The following is a 25,628-nucleotide window of genomic DNA, read 5'->3' as shown; positions in this document are numbered from 1 at the left end:
GACGTCTCACATAAAAACGAACAAGGCGAGGAATATCTGTGTTAAAGCCAGTAAAGCATTGCTACGGGAAAGGATCCGCCACATCCGCATAAGTCTCGATGCTCACAACAGGAATTTGTGTGATCTGCACCTATTTCTGGCCGGAAAACTTCAGATGGAAGACTGGGATAAAGTCGACAGGTTAACCTTTCAGCAAGCATCAAGGACCAGCAATAGTATTACTAACCGCCAGATGAGAAAGTACGACAAACTACAACAGAAAGCCACGGACGAAACATTGACGCTGGACAGGCGACGGACAGTGGTCAACCTCTCCAGCCACACCTTGAGCGAAGCAACCACAGCAATTCTGGCCAAGGGGATGAATTTCGCAGTCGCACCTAAGCGAGTTCCAAAAGAAGATATCATAGAATCCGTAGAGGCTTCGGTACGTCATCTGCCACAGGCCGAGGCGGAGAACATCCGGCAGGAAACGGTCAGAGTTCTGAATAAAGCAAAGCCACCGAAGCAAAACATCAACGCTGAGGAATACCATGCCATCAAGGAACTCAGGGACAACCCCCACTTAGTAGTGGTACAGGCAGATAAGGGCAACGCCACTGTAGTCCTGGACACAACTGATTACAACAAACAAATGGAAGATATTCTCGCAGAACCTATCTACAAGAAACTTCAGGGAGATCCGACGGCCAAGGTAATCAAAACGACGCAGGCACTGCTCAAGCACTCTAGAATCAACTTCTACAAGGCCAGAAGATTCATCCCGCAAGTGACACAGGCACCAAGGATATATGGTGTACCGAAGGTACACAAAACCGACTTCCCCTTAAGGCCCATAGTAAACAGTATAAATTCGCCGACCTACTACCTAGCGAAAGAACTGGCACCTAGGCTCCGACACCTAGTGCACCAAACCGAGTCCTACGTTAAGGATTCCACTCACTTCGTGTCTCTCCTAAAGGAAATGCGTGTTACGGACCAAGATCTGATGGTTAGTTTCGACGCCAAATCCCTATTCACGAATGTCCCAGTGTCAGATACTGTGAACATCCTAGAAGAACGCGTGGCACCTGATATATGTGAGCTTGTGCGCCACTGTCTGACGACCACCTATTTCAAGTGGAGAGGTCAATTTTATGAACAAACTGACGGTGTAGCTATGGGCTCACCCCTATCGCCTATCGCAGCAGAAATTTTCATGGAGGCATTTGAGGAAACAGCCCTCCAGTCCGCACCATTACGCCCAAATTGTTAGCTTCGCTATGTCGATGATACTTTCGTCATCTGGCCCCACGGAGAAGAGGAGTTGCAGAACTTCCACAAGCACCTTAACCAACAGCACAGGAAAATTCAGTTTACAATGGAAACAGAGAAGAGTGGGGTGCTGCCTTTTCTCGACGTGGAAGTTTATCGAAAACCTGATGGTAAACTTGGCCACAAAGTGTACAGGAAACCAACCAATACGGACAGGTACCTTCACGCCTCCTCCCACCATCACCCCACGCAGAAGAAGTCCGCCCTGCACACGCTAACGAAGAGAGCGTACAGGATAAGCGACGAAGAACATCTGAAGACAGAACTTGAACGCCTCAGGTCCATCTTCGGAACTAATGGCTATGGGAAGCAGATGATGGACAGCACCATGTCGACAAGGGAGAAGACTAGTAGGGAAGAGGAGAAGGAGGCACAGAGCATTGCTGTGTTACCATATGTACAAGGGGTCACCGAACGTATTGGCAAAATTCTACGAAAAGCCGACATCAAACCAATTTTCCGAAGCAGAAACAAAATATCAGACATGCTCGGTTCTACCAAGGATGCAGTCGACAAACTACACACAGCTGGCGTGTATGAAATTGGTTGTGCGTGTGGATTAGTCTACATAGATGAGACGGGACGTCCGATTAGCACAAGGCTCTCGGAACATGAAAGATATATCCGCCTGAAACAACACACTAAGTCAGCAGTGGCGGAACACCGAGACGAGTGCGGGAAACCAATATTTTTTCAAGAAGCCCGCGTCCTGGCGAAACAGCCTCTCACTTTCAAAAGAAAGATTAGAGAGGCGATAGAAATAGCCAAAAGACCCGCCAACATGAATAGAGAGGACGGGTACAAGCTTCCGAGGTCTTGGCTGCCTGCAATAGCAGGGCTACGGAGCGGCGGCAGAGCCGTGGCGGCCCATGCAGACACGCGGAGAGCCGCAGTAGTGGTCGCGAGCACACAGAGCAATGGCACGCCGCAGCCGGCTTCTGGACAGCATGGAAACAGTGTGACGTCACAGCCATCACCTGTTCGCTATTCGTCCGTCTACTCCAATGGGGTGGATTAATATAAAGGCCAATAGAAAACAGCTATTTCAGCCAATGACAGATAATAAAGGAAACACCAATAAAGCATACCTTTCACCCCTCCTCCTCCTCCCTTTACAGCCAATCAAGTAACGACACGGTTTTCTCGTGCAGCTATTTAAGGAATCAAGTGTGTTCATTTAGCAGTTAACGTAAGGCCCTGATGAAGGCTAGCTGCAACGCTGGCCGAAACGTTGGCGCATTTTAAATTATGACGATGCGGTCTGATACCCTGAAGAATTTTATTGAAGAAGACAACGGCCGCGGAAGCCTACGCTTACAAACAGAAAACTGTTTAGCAGAATAAGCCTTTCCCTCGGTCCGTTTTTTAGGAGATGTGTAATCGAGCGACATCCGTGATTTGCGTTCCCTAAATATAAGTCTTTAATGACGGTTCAGCGGCGGAGACTGGCTGCTTGTGTTGTTCGAAGACAATAGGCCGGTCTGGGCCATCAGCAGAGAAGATGGAGCGTGTGCGGGAATCATTCGTCAGGTGCCCGAAGAAATCGACATGTTCGGACAGAGAACTACAGATAAGGCAGTCAGTTGTCTGGCGCATTCTGCGTAAACGTCTGCGTGTAAAACCATACCAGCTGTTGTTGCTGCATGAAGTGACTACTCGGAACAGTGAGCTTCGTCCTCACTCTTGCAATGATTTGCGGCAGCTACTGAGGGAAGAGGGTTTTCCACAGAAATTAGTTTTCGGAAACGAAGCAATGTTTTCCTTTGCGAAGCCATCATGCAACTTCTCATGATTGGGCACTGAGAATGTTAGACCATCAGTTGTCAAATGTGTGACATTTTTTGCACAACATGTTACGCGACTACGTTATCCCATTATCAGATGCTACAAAACAACGAAACCAAACAATAAATTGCAATAATAAACGTACTGACAGCCGCACAAAATTATTTAAAACCTCCTGTAGTACAACCTATCGTAAAGCTTCTATGCCATTACGCACCGTCAAAAATAAAACCCCTGCCGCAAACATACGTTGCCACACATAAAATTCTTCTTAGAGCATCTCTTGCTGGGGTTTATACTTCCGAGATGCAGCTGTAAACTAAAGGCAGGCACTTTCACATAACAAAGATAGAACGCATATATACTGTATATCATAAAATCTATAAGTATTATTTGTCAAGTCCTAGTAAATGAAATACCAATTCTACATATATATTGTCACGTATGCGTCCATAAACAACATAATTTACTAGGGCCTGACATATAATGTTCACAATTTTTATGATAGCTAGTAGCATCGTTGGGGACTGTGACATATGTGTTGCAGGAAAGTCCTTATCTGCCTTGAATTTACAACTGTGCCTTGAGAATAGAAAATGCCAACATGATATGTTCTAAGAAGAGTTTTATGTGTGATAACGCATGTGTGCTGCTCGGTTTTTAATTTTGCTGTTCCTAGTTGAATAGAATAAGGTATTTTATGTTATTAAAACTTTTTTTGGTTGGCAGTATATGTATTATTGTGATTTATTGATTGATTTCCTTGTTTTATAGCATTTGATAATGGGATAACGTAGTCCTGAAACATGTTGTACTAACAATGTCACACATCTGACAAGTGGTGACGTAACATTCTCAGTCTCAACTCCACGTTTCATGTGTCTGGATAGGTGAATCATAATAAGAGATGTGTATGAGGAGATTGTGGAACATATGAGTGATTCATGCAATGTTAACGGCTTCCTTGGCATGACCACTTCAAAAGTAATGTCAATGAACCAGTTTTCTTTGCGAAGAAAACTGTGGCTGGTTTTGCGTAGTTGCACATGCTGCAGCAGCGGCTTATGTCACCAATACAGCAAGCCAGTGAAGACATCATTTCGCATCCACCACAGTTTCTTTCATAGGTTCGTGATTACTTCAGTGCGGATCTCCCACGGTATTGGATTGTACCTGCTTTCCACCATGACTCCCCTCTTGTTCAGTGGCCCGCGTGTTCACCTGGCTGAACTCCCTGGGGTTGCGTTAAAGTTCGCGAGCCTCCTCTAACATTTAATTAAGAAGAGTTACAAGGAAGAGTAGTTAATATAGTCGCTGATCTTGGTCAGACGTGTTGGGACGTGTGCGGTAAGAGTTTTGACTAGTGTATTGACGTTTGCTGCACTACAGAGGCTGCTCGTTTTTGAGCAACTAGGTACGCGAAGAGATGCTCTATGCATTGAATGTATCTGACTCATACAACTGTAGTCGGTAGTGACTTCAATCTGTGTGTTGCCCAAAACAGATGTTTAAAGTCGGTGGTAGGCATGAAACGCCGTCCGACATCGTACTGAATGACTCCTCAGAAAACTGTTTTGAACACCTAGTACAGGAGCCCACGCGAAGTGTTAACGGTTGCGAAAACATTGTTGATCTCTTAGGAACAAATAATTCTGAGCTAGTAACGAACATCAAAAGGGATCAAGGGGTTAGTAAACACAGGATTGTCATAGCGAGACTGAATACTGGTAACTCCAAAACCCACCAAAAACAAACGAGAAATATGTCTATTTAAAAAGGCAGATAAAAATTCACTTGAAGCCTTCCTGAGAGACAGTCTCCACTCCTTCCAAATTAACAATGTATGTGGAGACAAGATGTGGCTTGAATTGAGAGAAGTAGTATCGACAGCAATTGAAAGATTTATAGCAAATAAATAACCAAAAGATGGACCTGATCCCCCGTGGTCCACAAATCAGGTCAGAACACTGTTGCAGAAACAACGGAAAAAGGATGCCAAATGTAAACGTAGGCAAAATCCCCAAGACTGACGATCTTTGACAGAAGCTCGAAATGCAGCGCGGACTTTAATGCGAGTTGCTTACAACGGTTTCCACAACGAAACTTTGTCTCGAAACGTGGCAGAAAATTTGAAGAGATTCTGGTCGTATGTAAACCATGCTAGTGGCAACACGAAATCAATGCGTTGGGAACTTAAACTGCTTCTCTCTCTTCGTCTGTTTCGTTCTTCTGCAGTTCTTTTTGTTTTCGCCGTTTTGCTGCAGAACCGACAAGATCTCTTCCTCTTTTGCGTTTGGGCGTTGTCTGAAAGCAAATTTTTACTAACAAATACACTAATGACACTTTTCACGCCTTTCACACTTTATTTTCGCTTTATATTCAGTCACTGTATCCTTTTTTTATTCACTCACTGCACTACTTTTTCAGTTCCTCTCTTAGTCACTGATAAGAAACTGACGTTCGAATCCACGACGGGACTTGCATTATATACCCCTACCAATGGGTAGCCCCATTAATGGCGAATGTCAGGGCGAATGTCAGAACATACTGAAAAGGCTTCGAATGGTCCACAATGTTCCAGAACATTAGTTAAAAATACAGCATTCTGGAATTCCTTCACCAAAGAAGACGAAGTAGATATTCTCGGAGTAGCGAAGCAACTTAAATTAATATATATTATAAAAGTAAGAGTACAATGTGCGTGCCACCAAAACTCAAAAACGAGTCTCGCTACCATCAAGAGAGTTATATGGTGTGGTAGCCCTCTATCCCACGTCCATAGAGAAAGTGTGCGTTCTCACCTGAAGGGCGTGCATCTGAAGATACAAGGGCTGGGAAGTTTCGCCCTCTAGAAATTTCTATAACGTTTCAGAACATTGAGGGTATTCTAGCACATTCCAGAACATTGGAGAGTATTCCACAACATTCCAAAAGATTCTTGAATGTTCCACGATGATCCGGGACGTTCTGGAATGTTCGAGAATAGTCTGGGACATTTAGGAAGATTGCTGAATGGTCGGGAACATCCCGGATAAGTGTGTGGAACATTCCAGAACACTTTCGAATGTCGTGGAATGTTCTGGAACATTGTGGACCATTCGAAGCCTTTTGGGTATGTTCTGACATTCGCCACTATAGGGGCTACCCATTGGTAGGGGTATATAATGTAAGTACCGTCATTGGTTCGAACGTTAGTTTCTTATCAGTGACGAAGGGAGGAACCGAAAAAGTAGTGCAGTGAGTGAATAAAAACAAGATACAGTGACTGAATATAAAACGAAAATAAAGTGTGTAAAGCGTCATTAGCGTATTTGTTAGTAAAAAGTTTACTTTTCAGACAATGCCGAAACGCAAAAGAGGAAGAGACATTGTCGGTTCTGAAGCAAAACGGCGAAAACAAAAGAACTGCAGACGGACGAAACAGACGAACAAATAGAAGCAGTTTAAGTTCGCAACGAACGACAGCGAGCACCGTGGCAAGAAGAGAAACCGAAGAGAAGTTAAATGAACGGATTGAAAAATCAGGAAGTGTGACACGTAATAAAAGAATCCGAACTCAAGCCATCTATAAAAATATTATCCTACGAGAAGCGCGAACGAGGACAAGTTAACAGTACAACCTAACTAAGCATTCCACTACGAGCCGACGAAAGAATGTAACAACACAAACACGTCGTAACGGTAAAAGTGGATAACACCTGGCAATTTTGTAAAGCGAAAAAATTCAGTGTAGAAACACCAGGATTCTGTTGCGTGAAAGGAAAAATTCGATTACTGCCACTGGAAGCACTTCACCAAGAATTTTTACGGTACCTGACAGCGAAAATTCCAGAATCAAACTATTTTATTCAGAATATGAAAGCATACAACGCCTGCTTCAAAAATGGTTCAAATGTCTCTGAGCACTATGGGACTCAACGGCTGTGGTCATAAGTCCCCTAGAACTTAGAACTACTTAAACCTAACTAACCTAAGGACATCACACACATCCATGCCCGAGGCAGGATTCGAACCTGCGACCGTAGCGGTCGTGCGGTTCCAGACTGTAGCGCCTTTAACCGCTCGGCCACTCCGGCCGGCTGCGCCTGCTTCCAAACAACTTCTTTCGGTGTCACTTCCGTCAGCACTAACGGAGATGAAACCGATTATGTCTTTCCAGCCAAGAACAAATCTATTACAATATGGGATCATTACTACCACCACCCAACGAAGGTGATAAATTTCTGAAAGTACGTAGGCTGGAACTTAAATAGTGGAAACTATTTATTCACAACCTGCTACTGTCCGTCAAAGTAGTCACCAGCGTTATGTGAAACCCGTTGCCAGCGATGTGGAAGGCGTTGTATACCGTTAGCAGAGCCTGTTCTGTTGATAGTGCGAGTGGAGCGGTCTACTGCCTGTCAAATCTCTGGAACAGTACTGATGCGAATGCCACGAAGTGGTTCCCTCATCTTCGTAATCAAATCAAAGTCACAAGGACTTAAGTCCGGGGAGTATGGTGGATGGTACAGTACTTCCCAGTCCCATCGATCGAACAGAGCAGCCACAGCTTGCGATATATGCGCCCGCGCATTGTCGTGCAAAATGATGGGTGGGTTGCGCAGGAAGTATCGCCGCTTCTTTCGCAAAGCTGGTTGTTTTTGGAGCATCACTCCCAGTGTTCTGAAATAGCATCTCAGCGTAGAACGTAAATGGGGGATCTAGCCTGAAACTCTGGTGCAGGTACTTATACAAATGAAATGACACGATTGCAGAGGCCTTACTGTTTTCATACAGATATGATTTCATGTATATAGACTGAAGCGTCGAGTGAAAATTTGTACCAAGTAGACTGGGTAGGCAGTGAGAATTTGGACCGAGAAGTGAGGCGTGCCAGGTTAATCCGTGCAGTTCAGTGAAGCCCTGTGCCACGATGGCTTCATGGCTAACGCACCTCCCTAGTAAGCAGAAGATCCGGGTTCGATTTCCGACACTGGTACAAATTTTCATCTGCCGCTTTAGCCTGTATACATAAAATAGTATCTGTCTGACACCTGTGAAGTCTCTGAAATGCGACCGAGCGAGGTGGCGCAGTGGTTAGCACACCGGACTCGCATTCGGGAGGACGACGGTTCAATCCCGCGTTCGGACATCCTGATTTAGGCTTCCCGTGATTTCCTAAGTCGCTCCAGGCAAATTCCGCGATGGTTCCTTTCAAAGGGCACGGCCGACTTCCTTCTCAGTCCTTCCCTAACCCGATGAGACCGATGACCTCGCTGTCTGGTTTCCTCCCTCAAAACAACCCATCTCTGAAATGAGTCATTCCTTCTGTCTCCCTCCTCCTCCCCCATGCCGTCTGATGTGAGTGGAAAGCTTAGTAGTGGGAAGATATCAGGACAAAATGAGACCCTTCAAGATTCTACAGAGACTATGTGGAAGAACTTGCTCCCCTACTAGCAGCGGCTTATCGTAGGTCACTGGAGCGACAAGAAAAAAGCGTAGGTCATTCCCCTTATCAGGATGAGTCGTAGGACATATTTATAGATCTATATCACTGACCTGAATCTGTTGTAGGATTGTGGAACATGTTTTACGTTCACGTGTTACATTTCTCGAGAGCGAAAATCTCGCCCATAAAAATCAACGTGGATTCCGCAAAGTGAGATCTTGCGAAACTTACGTCGCTCTGTCCCTGCACGAGATATACAGTGCTGTAGATATCAACGCTCAGGTTGAAGTTCAAATGGTTCAAATGGCTCTGAGCACTATGCTACTTAACTTCTGAGGTCATCAGTCGCCTAGAACTTAGAACTAATTAAACCTAATTAACCTAAGGACATCACACACATCCATGCCCGAGGCAGGATTCGAACCTGCGACCGTAGCGGTCGCTCAGTTTCAGACTGTAGCGCCTAGAACCGCACGGCCACTCCGGACGGCGCTCAGGTTGATACCGTGCTCCTACACACCAGGAAGCATTTGATACCATCCTGCTCTGGCGTTAAGTGAAAGTTACCAGACGCTTACTGAGTACATGACCAGATTTGCGACTGGATTCAAGACTTCGTTGCACACAGAACTCAACACGTCACTCTTAAGAGAACAAAATCGACAGATGTTAACGTAACATCAGACACACTCCAAAGAAGTGAGATAGGACCGATGCTATTTACAGTATACATGGATGATCTAATAGGAGGTCGGCCGCTGTGGCCGAGCGATTCTAGGCGCTTCAGTGTGGAACCGCGCTACTGCTTCGGTCGCAGGTTCGAATCCTGCCTCGGGCATGGATTTGTGTGATGTTCTTAGTTTAGTTAGGTTTAAGTAGTTCTAAGACTAGGGGACTGATGACCTCAGATGTTATGTCCCATAGCGCTCAGAGCCATTTTTTGACTCTGAAGTGGAATGACCATATGAAACAAAATGTAGGAAACGAGGGTGCTAGACATGGAATCATAGCAAGAATATTAAAGAAATTTAATTCATCGATGGGAGAAGTGGCTTACAAAACACTTGTTCGATCGGTTGTTGAGCATTACTCATCATTCTGGAATTGGTACTTGTAGGACTGATAGAAGAGATAGAGAAAATCCATCGAAGAGCAGTTCGTTTCGTTTTGTGACAGGGTTGTTCAGTCGGCGCGAGAGGGTTACAGGGACGCTAGACAAACTCCAGTGGCAGATTCTACACGACAGTCGTCGACTATCACGGAGTGGTTTACTATTGAAATTCAGAGAGAGTACGCTCCGGTAATGGTCTGACAATATATTCCTTCCTCTCACACACGTCTCGCGAAATGATCACAACGAGAAAATTCGAGAAATCAAAGCTAATACAGAGGCTTACGAACAACCGTTCTTCCCACGCAGCATTCGCAAATAGAACACGGAAGTCGGGATCAGACACTGGAAGTAGAAATACCCCCGGCCACACACTTTTGATGTGGCTTGGCGAGTACTGATGTAGATGTGTGTATTAGTGTACAGGATAACCAATCCACGAGTCGTCTCCTTTTCGACCTGACTTATATGACCGACATATCACTTCTCAGGAATCAGTGCTGATTAATTAGGCTACACAGTGGAATTTAATAAAACGCGATTAGATGTGGGACCCTGAGCACTGTAATTTTGCAATGTCTTTCATCTTCTCTCCAGTGGCTCCTTGAAACTCTTCTCCCAGTCAACTTCTTCACCAACACATTCTAAAATGTGGGACTCAGGACTTACCTCTAAGGTTGTTTACCAACATTGGTTCTCTGCCTCGTGATGGCTGGGTGTTGTGTGATGTCCTTAGGTTAGTTAGGTTTAAGTAGTTCTAAGTTCTAGGGGACTGATGACCATAGATGTTACGTCCCATAGTGCTCAGAGCCATTTTGAACCAACATTGGGCCGTGCTTTTCCCACCGGTGAATTTCCGTCATCGTGGGAAACAACGAGGGGGGAAAAAAAGCCGGAGCCTCTCGACGTCAACTCGGCAGGCCACCAGTCTCCCAATAAACTCACAATTGGTGACGTTTTTCGTACGCTTTCTAAAGATGTTATCTGTGGCCAAAGCCCATGCTATATTTACCCAATGAAGATGAACGGATCTCTGAAATCTCTCAAACCAACGGGCGATTTGCCTCGTTAACCTGAGGGTGCTCTGGTCCGGGAGCAGTGGAGGTAGCGTGTCTGCACCATGACTGCATCCCAGTGTACCGTCCTTGGCAGTGAACACCAGCCTCGCGACTGCCTGGTTGCCCGTACAAAGCCCTGTTCATCTGCTTTCCCTCAGCTGTGGATTCACTGTCCAACATGTAAGGGACCGCCTCCTGTGTACCAAGAGAATGAATCCTGTGGCGACATACACTCTCCCTAGGGCTCGCTTGCCCCCTGAAGGCACGTTGTGCGTCTCTGCACATCATTACATGGCATGTAAGAAGTCCCATCAGAATTGAAAAGCATAGGATGATAGTACGGCCAGTGCAATCACTGTCTCATCCTTCCTTAAAATTCTAAGTCCAATCGGTGCATTTACTGGTTACTAACGTACTAATCTATTCCATCACCGCTTATATGGGTGACATGGGCTAGCCAGAATGGTTAGACACATCTCATCACGTATGGCAAGTAATAACACTTTTCTTTCCCTCTTAGAAAAACGACCTGGTGCTAGGATGTTATGATTTGTAGATGCAATTTTTAAAACCACAATTATAACAGTCATTTCCTTTTGCCAATAAGCTCTACCTTGAAACTTCCTGGCAGATTAAAACTGTGTTGCGGACCGAGACTCGAACTCAGGACCTTTGCCTTTCGCGGGAAAGTGCTCTCTGAGCTACCCAAGCACGACTCACGCCCCGTCGTCAGAGTTTTACTTCCGGCAGTACCTCGTCTCCTACCTTCCAAATTTCACAGAAGCTCTCCTGCGAACCTTGCAGAACTACCACTACTGGAAGAATCGATATTGCGGAGACATGCGAGGAAGTTTCAGGTCAGCACACACTCCACTGTAGAGTGAAAATTTCATTCTAGAAACAACCCCCAGATTGTGGCTAAGCCATGTCTCCGCAATATCCTTTCTTTCAGGAGTGCTAGTTCTGCAAGGTTCGCAGGAGAGCTTCTGTGAAGTTTGGAAGGTAGGAGACGAGGTACTGGCGGAATTTAAAGCTGCGAGGACGGGGCGTGACTCGTGCTTGGGTAGCTCAGTTGGTAGAACATTTGCCCGCGAAAGGCAAAGATCCCGAGTTCGAGTCTCGGTCCGGCACACAGTTTTAATCTGCCAGGAAGTTTCATATCAGCGCACACTCCGCTGTATAGAGAGAAATTCATTCTAAACTCTCACTTGCCTCAAAGACGGCCTTACAAAGTAGCAGCAATTTTTCTGTTCTTTGATGTTCTTATTTTCCTTGTTTATTATCTTAAGGAAGTTTCTAGATAATTTCAAGCACAGACTTGCAAAGAAGAAGACTTTTTAATCTTTATGTTATCACTTTTTCGTGTCTTATACCAAGGGTGTTTCTAGAGTAATTCATTTTAAATGTCTGACCAACATGATTCAACAAAATACAACAATTTGACTTGCAAAATTGTTCGAATCTCATACGGTTTATAAAATTGGAAAACATTCCACAAAATTTCGTTTCAGATCAGAGGAGAAGTGATGAAATTCGTTTGCTTTTCTTCCTGACTCACTTCATTATTACACTGACATGACGCTATCCAGTTTTATCGATGAGGCATACACAAAGACACGCTGATATCGATGGTGTACCATTCTGCGTGGCTTTGCGCCAGTTAGATGAGTGACATGAATGACATGTTGCACGGAAGGCTCTTTGCTTTTTGGTGTTACGTCATACGTTTGCTCTGAGAACTGATTTGAGCTCAACGTTTCGTCAGGCCCATTTATTCCTGCTCTTATTTTGCTACTTGTCGGTCACTGGTTGGCGTTTCACATCATCTTGCTGCAAACTTGTTGGTGAGACCCCCAGATGCTATTAGTATAAACAGTGCACTGCAAATGCAACCTGCTGCATTCACGTAGGATGAACTCGTTTTTCCAATGCTATGTTTAGACATAGTAAACCTTTTTCCCTTACTTGGAATTGTAACTGAAAATGTTACTTGGCTGTTCATGAATGATTTTGAATTGCATGTACATTTGGCCACAATATCCATGCATTATGTTTCCATCCATGATCGTGCTAAATACGTTAACTACTTTTCATTCAGTAACAAGTCAGTTCGATTTTTTTATATCATAATTTTCTGTGTCCCGTAAAGTGATTTATTTCTTTCCTGCTCAGTTTCAATTTTGGTGTTGAATAATGAGGTTCAGTGCATGTCTGTTTGTTCTATAAAGTGAGTAGTTTTCTAATAGGGCAAGTTATTAAAAAAATCTAGTGGCAATATGTCTGTTTTCCCGACTCTTCACAATCCCGTGTCCATGTAGACTCACGTTCTCCAACGGGGCACATTATAATTCCATGCCCCGTTTGACGGTCCCTCCCCTTACAGATGTATCCCACATTTCCCAGTGTCACGACTCTTAGGACATTTTACGTGATTTTTCGCATTTTTAGGTAAGTCTCGTATAGCACACTAATACACTATCGGCCATTAAAATTGCTACACCAAGAAGAAATGCAGATGATAAACGGGTATTCATTGGACAAATATATTATACTAGAACTCAATTTAGGTGCATAGATCCTGGGAAATCAGTACCGTGAACAACCACCTCTGGCTGTAATAACGGCCTTGATGCGCAGAATGTGCTGGCCAGGGCAGAAGTCGGACATTTTCTGTATCCAGAAAGGCCCGTACAGGACCTGCAACATGCGGTCGTGCATTATCAAATAGTTCAAATGGCTCTGAGCACTATGGGACTTAACATCGAGGGTCATCAGTGCCCTAGAACTTAGAACTACTTAAACCTAACCTAACCTAAGGACAGCACACAACACCCAGTCATCACGAGGCAGCGTGCATTATCCTGCTGAAATGTAGGGTATCGCAGGGATCGAATGAAAGGTATAGCCACGGGTCGTAACACATCTGAACTGTAACGTCCACTGTTTAAAGTGCGGTCAATGTGAACAAGAGGTGACCGAGACGTGTAACCAATGGCACCCCATACCGTCACGCCGGGTGATACGCCAGTATGGCGATGACTAATACACGCTTCCAATGTGCGTTACCGCGATGTCGCCAAACACGGATGCGACCATCATGATGCTGTAAACAGAACCTAGATTCATCCGAAAAAATGACGTTTTGCTATTCGTGCACCCAGGTTCATCGTTGAGTACACACACTATCGCAGGCGCTCCTGTCTGTGATGCAGCATCGAGGGTAACCGCAGCCATAGTCTCCGAGCTGATAGTCCAAGCTGCTGCAAACGTCGTCCAACTGTTCGTGCAGATGGTTGTTGTCTTGCAAACGTCCCCATCTGTTGACTCAGGGACCGAGACGTGGCTGCACGATCCGTTACAGCCATGCGGATAAGATGCCTGTCATCTCGACTGCTAGTGATACAAGGCCGTTGGGATCCAGCACGGCGTTCCGTATTACCCTCCTGAACCCACCGATTCCATATTTTGCTAACAGTCATTGGATCTCGACCAACTCGAGCAGCAATATCGCGATACGATAAACCGCAATCGCGATAGCCTACAATCCGACCTTTATCAAAGTCGGAAACGTGATGGTACGCATTTCTCCTCCTTACACGAGGCATCACAACAACGTTTCATCAGGCAACCCCGGTCAACTGCTGTTTGTGTATGAGAAATCGGTTGGAAACTTTCCTCATGTCAGCACGTTGTATGTGTCGCCACAGGCGGCAACCTTGTGTGAATGCTCTGAAAAGCTAATCATTTGCATATCACAGCATCTTTTTCCTGTCGGTTAAATTTTGCGTCTGTAACACGTCATCTTCGTGGTGTAGCAATTTTAATAGCCAGTAGTGTAGTTAATGCATCAAAGCAGCCAGCACACGCTATAGACCAGTTCTCAAAAAATGCTCAGAGAAGGGCTCTTTTTATGCTCATAGAATTAGTGTTTTTGCATTTAAGTATGGTTCGGAATTATTTCAGATAGTACAGGGCAACCTGCAAGTCCGTTAACATTTGAAAATGCAATACAGGGTGACCCATAAGTCAGTTAACATTTGAAAATGCACTAGTTCACGGAATAATGCAGGCGGAAAAGTAAAACTTGACACACATAAAGTTTTATTGAAACCAAAAGCGAGTGCTAAAACCTGCCAATAGATGGAGCCCATTTCACACTTCAGGGGCTGTCTACATTGCAGAATTTAGGCTACCGAAAATCGCAGAACTGTCGTGAAAATCCGATTACATGACGAGTAAGTAATGCTGTGATGTGGATTTACCACATCAGTCGTGACTGCTTTTCAGTCAGCGTGACGGGTGCGAAGTACTCTGATCCGTACGTGACACAATAGCATCACTCCTAGCCTGGCTGATAAACCTCTGCTGGAAGGTACGTCTTTTATGCAGGATGGCGCTCCACCCCATATTGGTACACTTGTGGAAGATCTCTGGCGCACATCGTTTGATGAGGGTCGCGTGCTGAGCCGCACTTCCGTCATGCTTGGCGAACCAGCCCCCCCCCCCCCCCCAATTTCACAATAAAGTCTCCTTTCATTTCATGCAAGTGTGTCAATTTTTATCCCACTATCGGCATTATTCCGAGAAGTATAGAATTTTCAAATGTTAATTCACTTTTGGGTCACCCTGTACGAACTGAATAAGCGTGTGCAGGGCATGGACGATCGTCTACACGGTGATCTCAATTACACTAAGAGATTCATAATCTTTCATCGCCTTTGCTACCTGCTATTCCTCTTGTAGTATTAGACAACGATCTCCTTCTGAGACTCACGTATCTACACTCCTGGAAATTGAAATAAGAACACCGTGAATTCATTGTCCCAGGAAGGGGAAACTTTATTGACACATTCCTGGGGTCAGATACATCACATGATCGCACTGACAGAACCACAGGCACATAGACACAGGCAACAGAGCATGCACAATGTCGGCACTAGTACAGTGTATATCCACCTTTCGCAGCAATGCACGCTGCTATTCTCCCATGGAGACGATCGTAGAGATGCTGGATGCAGTCCTGTGGAACGGCTTGCCATGCCATTTCCACCTGGCGCCTCAGTTGGACCAGCGTTCGTGCTGGACGTGCAGACCGCGTGAGCCGACGCTTCATCCAGTCCCAAACATGCTCAATGGGGGACAGATCCGGAGATCTTGCTGGCCAGGGTAGTTGACGTACACCTTCTAGAGCACGTTGGGTGGCACGGGATACATGCGGACGTGCATTGTCCTGTTGGAACAGCAAGTTCCCTTGCCGGTCTAGGAATGGTAGAACGATGGGTTCGATGACGGTTTGGATGTACCGTGCACTATTCAGTGTCCCCTCGACGATCACCAGTGGTGTACGGCCAGTGTAGGAGATCGCTCCCCACACCATGATGCCGGGTGTTGGCCCTGTGTGCCTCGGTCGTATGCAGTCCTGATTGTGGCGCTCACCTGCACGGCGCCAAACACGCATACGACCATCATTGGCACCAAGGCAGAAGTGACTCTCATCGCTGAAGACGACACGTCTCCATTCGTCCCTCCATTCACGCCTGTCGCGACACCACTGGAGGCGGGCTGCACGATGTTGGGGCGTGAGCGGAAGACGGCCTAACGGTGTGCGGGACCGTAGCCCAGCTTCGTGGGGACGGTTGCGAATGGTCCTCGCCGATACCCCAGGAGCAACAGTGTCCCTAATTTGCTGGGAAGTGGCGGTGCGGCCCCCTACGGCACTGCGTAGGATCCTACGGTCTTGGCGTGCATCCGTGCATCGCTGCGGTCCGGTCCCAGGTCGACGGGCACGTGCACCTTCCCCCGACCACTGGCGACAACATCGATGTACTGTGGAGACCTCACGCCCCACGTGTTGAGCAATTCGGCGGTACGTCCACCCGGCCTCCCGCATGCCCACTATACGCCCTCGCTCAAAGTCCGTCAACTGCACATACGGTTCACGTCCACGCTGTCGCGGCATGCTACCAGTGTTAAAGACTGCGATGGAGCTCGGTATGCCACGGCAAACTGGCTGACACTGACGGCGGCGGTGCACAAATGCTGCGCAGCTAGCGCCATTCGACGGCCAACACCGCGGTTCCTGGTGTGTCCGCTGTGCCGTGCGTGTGATCATTGCTTGTACAGCCCTCTCGCAGTGTCCGGAGCAAGTATGGTGGGTCTGACACACCGGTGTCAATGTGTTCTTTTTTCCATTTCCAGGAGTGTATTTCCCACTGAGATAATGAAAGATGATTTTCCGGTAGAACTTATCGCAGAAAGGATGAAATCAGTTACAAGCGGTTCAAATTTTTGGTTTGCGTGGCTAAACAAATGAATGCGATATTTAGCTTTCAGTTTTCTGCTCCTGCCTGGGTCATCCGTTCAACACATTGTCTGATGGAGTCATATCTTACACTAGGTAACAATGTTCCTTTCAGCGATGGATATTTCTGTCTGAAGATGGATGTTTAACAGGAACCGCTCACCAAGAATAAATAAAAAGCGACTTGAACTACTTTAATATCAGTTATTGTTAATCAGGCGCTGTAGTACCTTAGTCGCTATGTTTGAAATTATCACTGGTTTAGGTTTACATCAAAGTTCGCATCCACAAATTGCCCTGTAATTAGATGATAAATGCATTAAGGAAGGATAGGAACTGGGTTTATTATTATTCTTGCATATCCAGACTTCAGCTATAAATAGCTCTCTTCAGTCCTAAGATACAAGGAAATTACAGAATGAGAACTGATTAACGTAAAAAATAAATAAAACACCACGTTATCGAATAGCAATCATCCATTCTAGTCAACATACCATTTTAATGAATTACCATCCAACAAACTAGCATCAGTACATGTCGCCATATGACATTACTGTTGTATAGGCAGAAGGAATCTGAGGTGGTTGTTCACAACAAACACACCAGCTTCAGTATGCACATTTAGTATAAGTAACGCTCTCTGTATTATAAAAACAACAGACCCAATTTCATTCCAATATACTAGATTAATCCCCATTTTTAATAGACAAAATTTGCATATCACCGCTAAATTTCATCAAGAAATGCTGATTTACAATCTGTTTGCTCGTGTATTAGTGGTGAAGCGATCCAATCAAATCTTATGCAAAAGATCAGTAATAGATTCATACAACTGCTCTCTTTGTCGCATCACATTTTATATTAACTATTTAGTGGATCACTTAAACACTGTGGTGTAACTACTCTAGAAGTTATCTTCTGACGGATTTCAAATTGCTTCGGAGCTATATTTTAATCAAGATTATCTCCAAAAAACTTTTTAAATTTTTATTTATAACATGATGTAACAATTCTGTATAGAACATCGTGTGAACATATTAATGATCTTTTGCATAAGATTTTGTGGATCGCTCCACGTCTAATGTATGAACAAACACATTGTAAATCGCCATTTCTTGATGTGATTTAAACGTGATTTGAAACTTTTATCAATTAAATTAAAAATAGATTTTAAACTACTATAATGGAATGAATCTGGGTTAGCTATTTTTGTCATACAGAGGACGTTACAAATGGATATCGTCAGAATAGGTGTGGAAGACCCAACGGTACCGACCGGCCACAGTGTCATACTTAGCTCTGTGGCGTCAACGGAGGGGCGTGTGGTCAGCACACCGCTCTCCCGGCTGTTGTCAGTTTTCATGCTGTAAACAACATCTGCAGTTTTCTTCTGCCTATACAGCAGTAAAATCATATGGTGCCATATTCTGCTGCGAGTGTGTTAGATGGCAACTCACTCAAATGCACTGTAGAAGGCTGTTTATAGCTGAAATCTGAACATGCAAGAATATCCTACATCACCATCCACAACACGGATTCCTACACCTTTTTCCCCTCCGCCAGTGTGCCCCAGGGTTCCGTCCTCTCCCCTCTTGTGTACCTTTTGTATACGGCGGACACGCCGCCGCCGTCACCCCCCGTCCACCTTCTCCAGTACGCCAATGACACCGCCTTCCTTGCCCTTGCCCCCACCCTGTAGCGCTCCCAACACCTTCTCCAATCCTATCTTGACCGGTTCACCGCTTGGTGCAACCAGTGGTTGCTCAAGGTCAATCCTTCCAAAACCCAGGCGATCATTGTAGGCAAAACCACCCCTTCCTTCCGCCTCCTCGATTCCTACATCACCGTCTATGGCCGTCCTATCGCCCTCGCCCCCACCCTCAAGTACCTTGGTGTCACACTCGACTGTCGCCTCTCCTGGACCCCCCATCTCCGGACGATCCAAGCCAAGACACTCCCACCTCTGCCTCCTCAAGCTCCTTTCTGGCCATACTTGGGGTCTGGACCTCTCCACCATCGTCCTTACCTATAAATGCCTCATTCGCCCTATCCTTTGCTACGCCCACCCTGCCTGAAGCTCCGCTCCCCCTTCTTTTTACAAATCCCTTCAGATCGTAGGATGCCATGCTCTTCACCTCGCCTATCACATCCGTCTCCCCTCCCACACATGGATCCTGTACGACCTTATTCCCTTCCCTCACCTCCTCCTTTTCCTCGAACGGATACAGATCCTGTACACCTCCCGTAAACTCGATCCTTCTCACCCGCTGGTCTGTCCCATCCTCTCCCGCCCCCATCCGCTGCCGCGCCTGTACTTCCACGTCCCACCTGCTCTCCATCTCTCCACTCTCCATACCCTCTCCCAGGGTGGCTTCCGCCAGGTGCCCCTCCCTGATAATGTCCTCCTCCCCTCCATCTACTCCTCCTACCAACTTTGATCCTCCCTCCCTCTTCCTGTGTTTGTTCCTTTGGGCACCCTCTCTCCCTTCTCTCCCCCTTCCCTCCCTCCTCCCTTTCTCCCCACTCCTCCCCCAGGCTTCCCCTACCCCCGTACCTCCACTCCTCCTCACATCTCCTCTGCGATTGGCATCTTTGCTCTCCCCTCTCTGTCCCCCTCACCCTTCTTCCCCTTTTGGCAGGTCCCCGGACTCGCACACGTTACGTGGAGATCATCGCCATCCGTTTCTCGTGTGTGCCATCGTGTTTTTGTGTTTAGTGTTCGCCGTCACGCTCCAACGTTCACATGTGCCATCGAAATCATCTGTGTTTGCGCGTCGTGTCAACAGTTTGTAGTGTGGATTATCGTCGAGTGTGAACGGCTACGTGTTTTTGTATTCTGTGTCTACTGTTTTTTACCCGCCATTATGTCAATTATTTGTATTCTTTATGTTTTCTCATTTTCTACTCTAAGGCTGAAGAGCAGCGCAGAATGTTGCTGCCAGCCTACCTGTTGTACAGGTATTAAAATTACAATAAAGGGAAACAAAACATGCAAGAATAATAAAAAGCAGTAGGACTGCAACTGATTACTGTGTTCCTATTAGGGATGGGAAAACCGACCTGTTACAACGGATGTCGGTGTTTTACTTCTGAATGACCTGTGATTTTCGGTATTTGTTTGATTTCGGTTGTAATCGGTGGTTTTTTTTATTTTTTACTAATAACCGAGCAAAAGATAACAATCATCAATTAGCCATAGCGCTGTGCTAAGATTTTCGTTTTTAAATAAACCTTTTTTTTAAAAAAAAAGAAAAACAGTTTATTCATAATATGCAATAAAATGTAAAGTAGCTTTCCCTCCTTGTAGTCGTTGAAAACGGACAAATTAACACAATAAACAGGGTTTTTCAATCTCAGTTTCCACCCTGCACTGACGATTCGTAACGGCCAAGTACTGGTATGATCCACGATTACATGTTTTTTGAACAGAGTTTTAAAAAATTAGAATCAATGGGAGAATTCTGGTGATTTTTGTAGTATTCAGCCACTTCTCACTTTTCGAGAAAAGTAGTGAACAGTGGACAGACTTAAGTTTTCTTTTGTTTGCCTATTTAATTTAATATTTTGATTCTCTGTATCTTAAAACTGAGAGAGTCAAAAATTTTTCAGTCTTTGTTCGATTTATACGTTTATTACCGTAATAAGAATAAAAAACCGAAAATCGGTTACTTCAGATACACATTATGTTGAACGGTTTTAACGCGAAGAAAAAAAAATACCGATCTAACTGAAAACCACTTGTTTCAACGCGAACTGCCGTACCTAGCTTCTATCCTTCCTTAATCAATCTAGAGTCGCTGTGCACATCGGTTTCTTGTGGAATCAAAGTTGGTAAACGTATTTCATTCAGGCGTCACAGGTAATTCACACACATCGGATATGCGTGCACGCCTGACGTCGCCTGTCGCAGTGACAGCAGCTTTTGTTTGTGGCCTGTGTGGCGAACAGGAGCATCGGTTGTAAACCGCGGCTCCGTCACGCCGCATTAGCGGATATGCCGCCCATTTCATCCCCCTCCCCACCTCCCGGGCCCGGGTTAGATCCCCGGGCGCAGCGCCGGCTGTTATCGGCTGCCCATTACCGGCCGCACTTCCTCTCTCTGGAGGCGTGACATCACAAAGGGGTGGGGGAGGGGGGAGTGGTGGGGGCGGCCGCCACAGGTGCAATAAAGCGCCGGCCGGCAGCTGATTAACGGCCGCTCCGCGCGGCTCATGTCTCGGCGACCGCGGTCCAACCTGCAGCCAGTGCAAGGGGGTGTCCGCCGTTGTTACTGGTTGCTCCACGCCGCCGCTCTTACAGGGAGGAAAGCCCGATGTTACCGAGCTCACCCATCGTGCCACACAGTGATGGACTGTCGAACAAGTCCGATCCACAGAATCAGACGGACCAGAAGGCGATGTTCCCCTCTAATAGTCCACTGATCGCATTACTATTTGCTCGAACAGTCCACGGGTATACTGCCCGTTCGTAGTGTCCAATGGGCACAATATTTCGGCGATCAGACATGTCGCCATAGTCAGGTTCGCTGACGAACTGAGCTCCTGAGGGCGGGCGGCCGATTTAAATCCCCTCCCCCCGCGAGCCGCTCTCTTCGTCGTTCGCGCCCGCGCGCCAGCGGTCGCGAAGACGTGGGCGTCGGAATCTGTCGTAGCGTCGATGTGCTCGCTACGTCTGCCCTGGTTGCCAGTTCGTACTTCTTGCTGAGAGTCTTCTTAATTACATTCAGTGCCGGGTCCCAAGCCTTGCTGAGATTGTAGCCGCAATCTCGGTTGATAAGATCTTCCCTGGTGCGAATTTCGATAGCCTCCCTTATAATGCTGTCCCAATATTTAGAGGTCTGAGCCAGGATCTTGGTACGCTCATAATCCATCTCGTGTTTGTCGGACAAACGGTGCTATCATGGATTGTGGGTAGAAAACGACGATAATATTGAACAAACGAAAATATACCAGCACAGAGAACAAGATGCTAAATTACGTCAGGGGGACAATATCACATTTGAAGAGATACAAGAAGCATTAAAGTGCGTGAAGAATAGAAAAGTAGCAGGGCCCGGTAATATTACTGCAGAACTTACCAAATGTGGAGGATTAATGGTGGAACTGGGCCTATTGCATTTATTTAATGGAGATAGAAATGGAAGATGATACCCACTCTTGAAGAATGCAAAAGTGACATCACCCTGTAACAAGGCCGGCCACGGTGGTCTAGCGGTTCTAGGCGCTCAGTCCGGAACCGCACGACTGCTACGGTCGCAGGTTCGAATCCTGCCTCGGGAATGGATGTGTGTGATGTCCTTAGGTTAGTTAGTTTTAAGTAGTTCTAAGTTCTAGGGGACTGATGACCACAGATGTTAAGTCCCATAGTGCTCAGAGCCATTTGAACCTGTAACAGAAGAACTCGAAATGTTTGTGAAAAGTATGAAGCAATAAGTCTTCCCATCACTGGCTATGAATTATATGCACGAATAATTACTAATAGACAGAAAAGAATAGCTGATGCCCTGTTACTGGAGGAACAAAATAGTTTTAGAAAAGGATGGTCATGGAGCGACAATATTATAACAGCGCGGCATATAATTGGAAACAAATAAGAATGTAATCTGGAGACTCATACTGCATTTGTAGATTATGAAAATGCCTTCAGTAGAATAAATAGCTCTACAATGTGAAATATAACGGAACGACGAGATTACCATAAACATTTCACACACATGATAAAAAGTTTGTATACAGGTAACGAAATTTTAATTAATTTAGATAAACAGAGAATAGCACGAATAGCAATTAACAATGGAGTACAACAAAGGTGTAGATTCTCCAACATTTTACTTAATATACAGGGTGATTTTTTCCACCGTGTACAAAATCAAGGAATTGATCGATGAGAGGATACGGAACAGAGCAGGTCTAATGAACTTACGTCCGGAAATGCATGGTTTTCGTGATAGAGGCCATTTATTTAATCACACTTTGTCACAGAGACTGCGGTCTAATATGTGATGTTCTATGCAGCACAGTTACCATATGCATGGTTTCCTCCTAAAGGGTGGTACTGTTCCTCAAACGTCACGCCCTAGCGCCCTCTCTTACCATTATAATCGGCAATGTGTCTGATTCACTTCTCTTGCTGACTCACTTTTCAGAGGACGTGATACAGTGTTGTACACAATAGTTCCATATTCAAATCGAGAGCTTGCAACCATGATGTTTACTTACGGAAAGGCAAATGGCAGCGGGTGCCAGGCGGCAAGGTTGTGTCAGGAGACCTACCTCCGCCGACAACAACCTCAGCATCCAGTGTTTACAACAGTGCTTCGCCGTTTGTCTGAGGCATGGTCGTTTCAGGAAGCAGGAAATCATGAGGGACATACCCAAAATGTTCGGATACCAGAAAATGTGATTAAGACTGTGGAAGGCGACAGCCGTGGCAGTACCAGGCAGTTGGTGTGCCAGTACAGGGTAATCCAGAAGACAGAATGAAACGTTCTCCATGACAGTTGTTACTATCCTTATCAGTTACATCATGTGCAGGGCTTACTAGCGCACTGGACTCGCATTCGGGAGGACGACGGTTCAATCCCGCGTCCGGCCATCCTGATTTAGGTTTTCCGTGATTTCCCTAAATCACTCCAGGCACATGCCGAGATGGTTCCTCTGAAAGGGCACGGCCAACTTCCTTCCCCATCCTTCCCTAATCCGATGAGACCGATGACCACGCTGTCTGGTCTCCTTCCCAAAACCAACCAACCAACCTTACTAGCGACCAACTTTCCCCATCGGGAGCGGTTTTGTCAGTGGTTTCTTCACCACGCAACCACGATTCCGGGATTTGTGTCATCCATCCTATTCACAGGAGAGGCCACCTTTAGGTGGAGTGGTATCTTCAACTTTCATGACAGACATCTGTGGGATAGTACGCAGAACATCCACGCTATGGTCACAGCGAATCATCAACATCCGTACAGCCAGAATGTTTGGGCTGGACCACGTTTTGGGACCAGTTTTCCTTCCATGACGCCTAACAGGCTGGAGCCATCAGCATTTCTTGCTGGTGACTTTACGTCCCCTGCTGGAAGAAGTTCCACTGATAATTCGAAGGGTTATGTGGCTGCTACATGATGGTACTCCAGCCATTTCGCAGTTAACATCCGGACGCATCTCAATCGTGTCTTCCTTGGTCAATAGATCGGACGATGGGATCCAGATGCATGGCCTGCTCGTGTACTGGATCTGAACCCGTGCGATTTCTCGTTACGGGGCCAACTCAGATGTATCGTGGATGCAGAGCCCATTCGGTATGTGGAAACACTGGAGTAGCATTAATGCTGCCTTTGCCACTGTTCGGATGCAGCCTGGCTGATCTGAAAATCTGAGACAGAACATGCTACGGCGCATACAAGCATGCCTTGTGGCACATGGAAACCATTTTCAACACATACTGTAACTGTGGCTGCATGGTACATCGCTTATCAGCCGCTCTCTCTGTAGCAATGCATGACTGAATGAATGGTCTCTAGCAGGGAAACTATGGATTTCTGGACATAACTTCATTAGACCTTTTTTGTTCTGTAACCCCTTATCGATCAATGCCTCAAGTTTGTACACGGTGGAAAACTTCATTAGACCTTTTTTGTTCTGTAACCCCTTATCGATCAATGCCTCACGTTTGTACACGGTGGAAAAAAATCAGCCTGTATACTTTGAAACGTCCCCTTTGAACAATTATACAAGACTGTGCTTCAACTGACACACAATATTTTTAGCGCAACGCAGTCTGACTTTCAGAAATCCCTACAAAAGAATGGCCCTAACTAACATTAACCTTTACGTTTCACAAATCACTTACCTCACAAAAATCCTCGTTACTTGAACTACTGCAATACAGCGAGAGCCACTACTGCCAGCTAAATAAAAGATTCAAACTACTGAAGGCACTAACTATTGATAGGCATAGTTAGCAAATGAAAGATTTTGATAGAGAACAAACAATGTATTTACCTTAAAGGTGTTCAAAAGTCGTAATATATATCAGTTCATGACATCCAATCGTACAAATTTACCGTCTCTGATGGACACACGTCCAGATCATCCGCTCTCAAAACTCCGCCATCTCTCCCCCCACATCCACCACTGCTGACGGCTCACCTCCAACTGCGCAACGCTACGCGCTGTTCACATCCAGCTGCCCAACACTACAATGGCAGACAACAATGCAAACTAGCCACAGACTGCACACAGCACAGCCAGTGATTTTCATACAGAGCGCTACGTGGCGTTACCAATAAGAAAACCTAAACAGCCTACTTACACAGCCCCCATGCTCCCCACAAAAAATTTTACAAATTGTTTTGGGCACTGGGCAATACATATTTGTTAAAAAATTTTTCACAATTACAACAACAAAGAAATCAAATGCACACACTTATTGATACAATGTTGGTCAAAAGTTAAAATTTTCCACAGTCCATAAAGACTTCTGATCGTTCATCACAGTAAAATAGCAGTGTTTTTCTCAAAGTCTGAGCAGTAAAAGGCAATGCACATGGAAGTAGTGGATTTCAATGCAGTCTTGAAAAAGTAGTGTTGTCCTTCCAACAGAAAGACAGTGCTGACTCTTGACATGCAGACA

The 25,628-nt window shown here is 45.7% G+C and overlaps 1 protein-coding gene across 1 annotated transcript in view; it reads left to right on the top strand.

The window, feature by feature from the left end:
* Positions 1–232: 232 nt before the first annotated feature.
* LOC124545944 overlaps positions 233–25,628 on the top strand; it is a 46,778-nt gene continuing 21,382 nt past the window's right edge. Inside the window, exon 1 of the mRNA XM_047124905.1 lies at positions 233–694. Within this exon, the coding sequence (XP_046980861.1) occupies positions 233–694 (462 nt within the window). The remainder of the gene's footprint in view (positions 695–25,628) is intronic.

Source organism: Schistocerca americana, chromosome 8, assembly GCF_021461395.2.
Source record: "Schistocerca americana isolate TAMUIC-IGC-003095 chromosome 8, iqSchAmer2.1, whole genome shotgun sequence".
Lineage (NCBI taxonomy): Eukaryota > Metazoa > Arthropoda > Insecta > Orthoptera > Acrididae > Schistocerca > Schistocerca americana.
The sequence above is the reverse complement of the archived record's forward strand: the minus strand, read 5'-3'. Positions and strand labels throughout refer to the sequence as shown.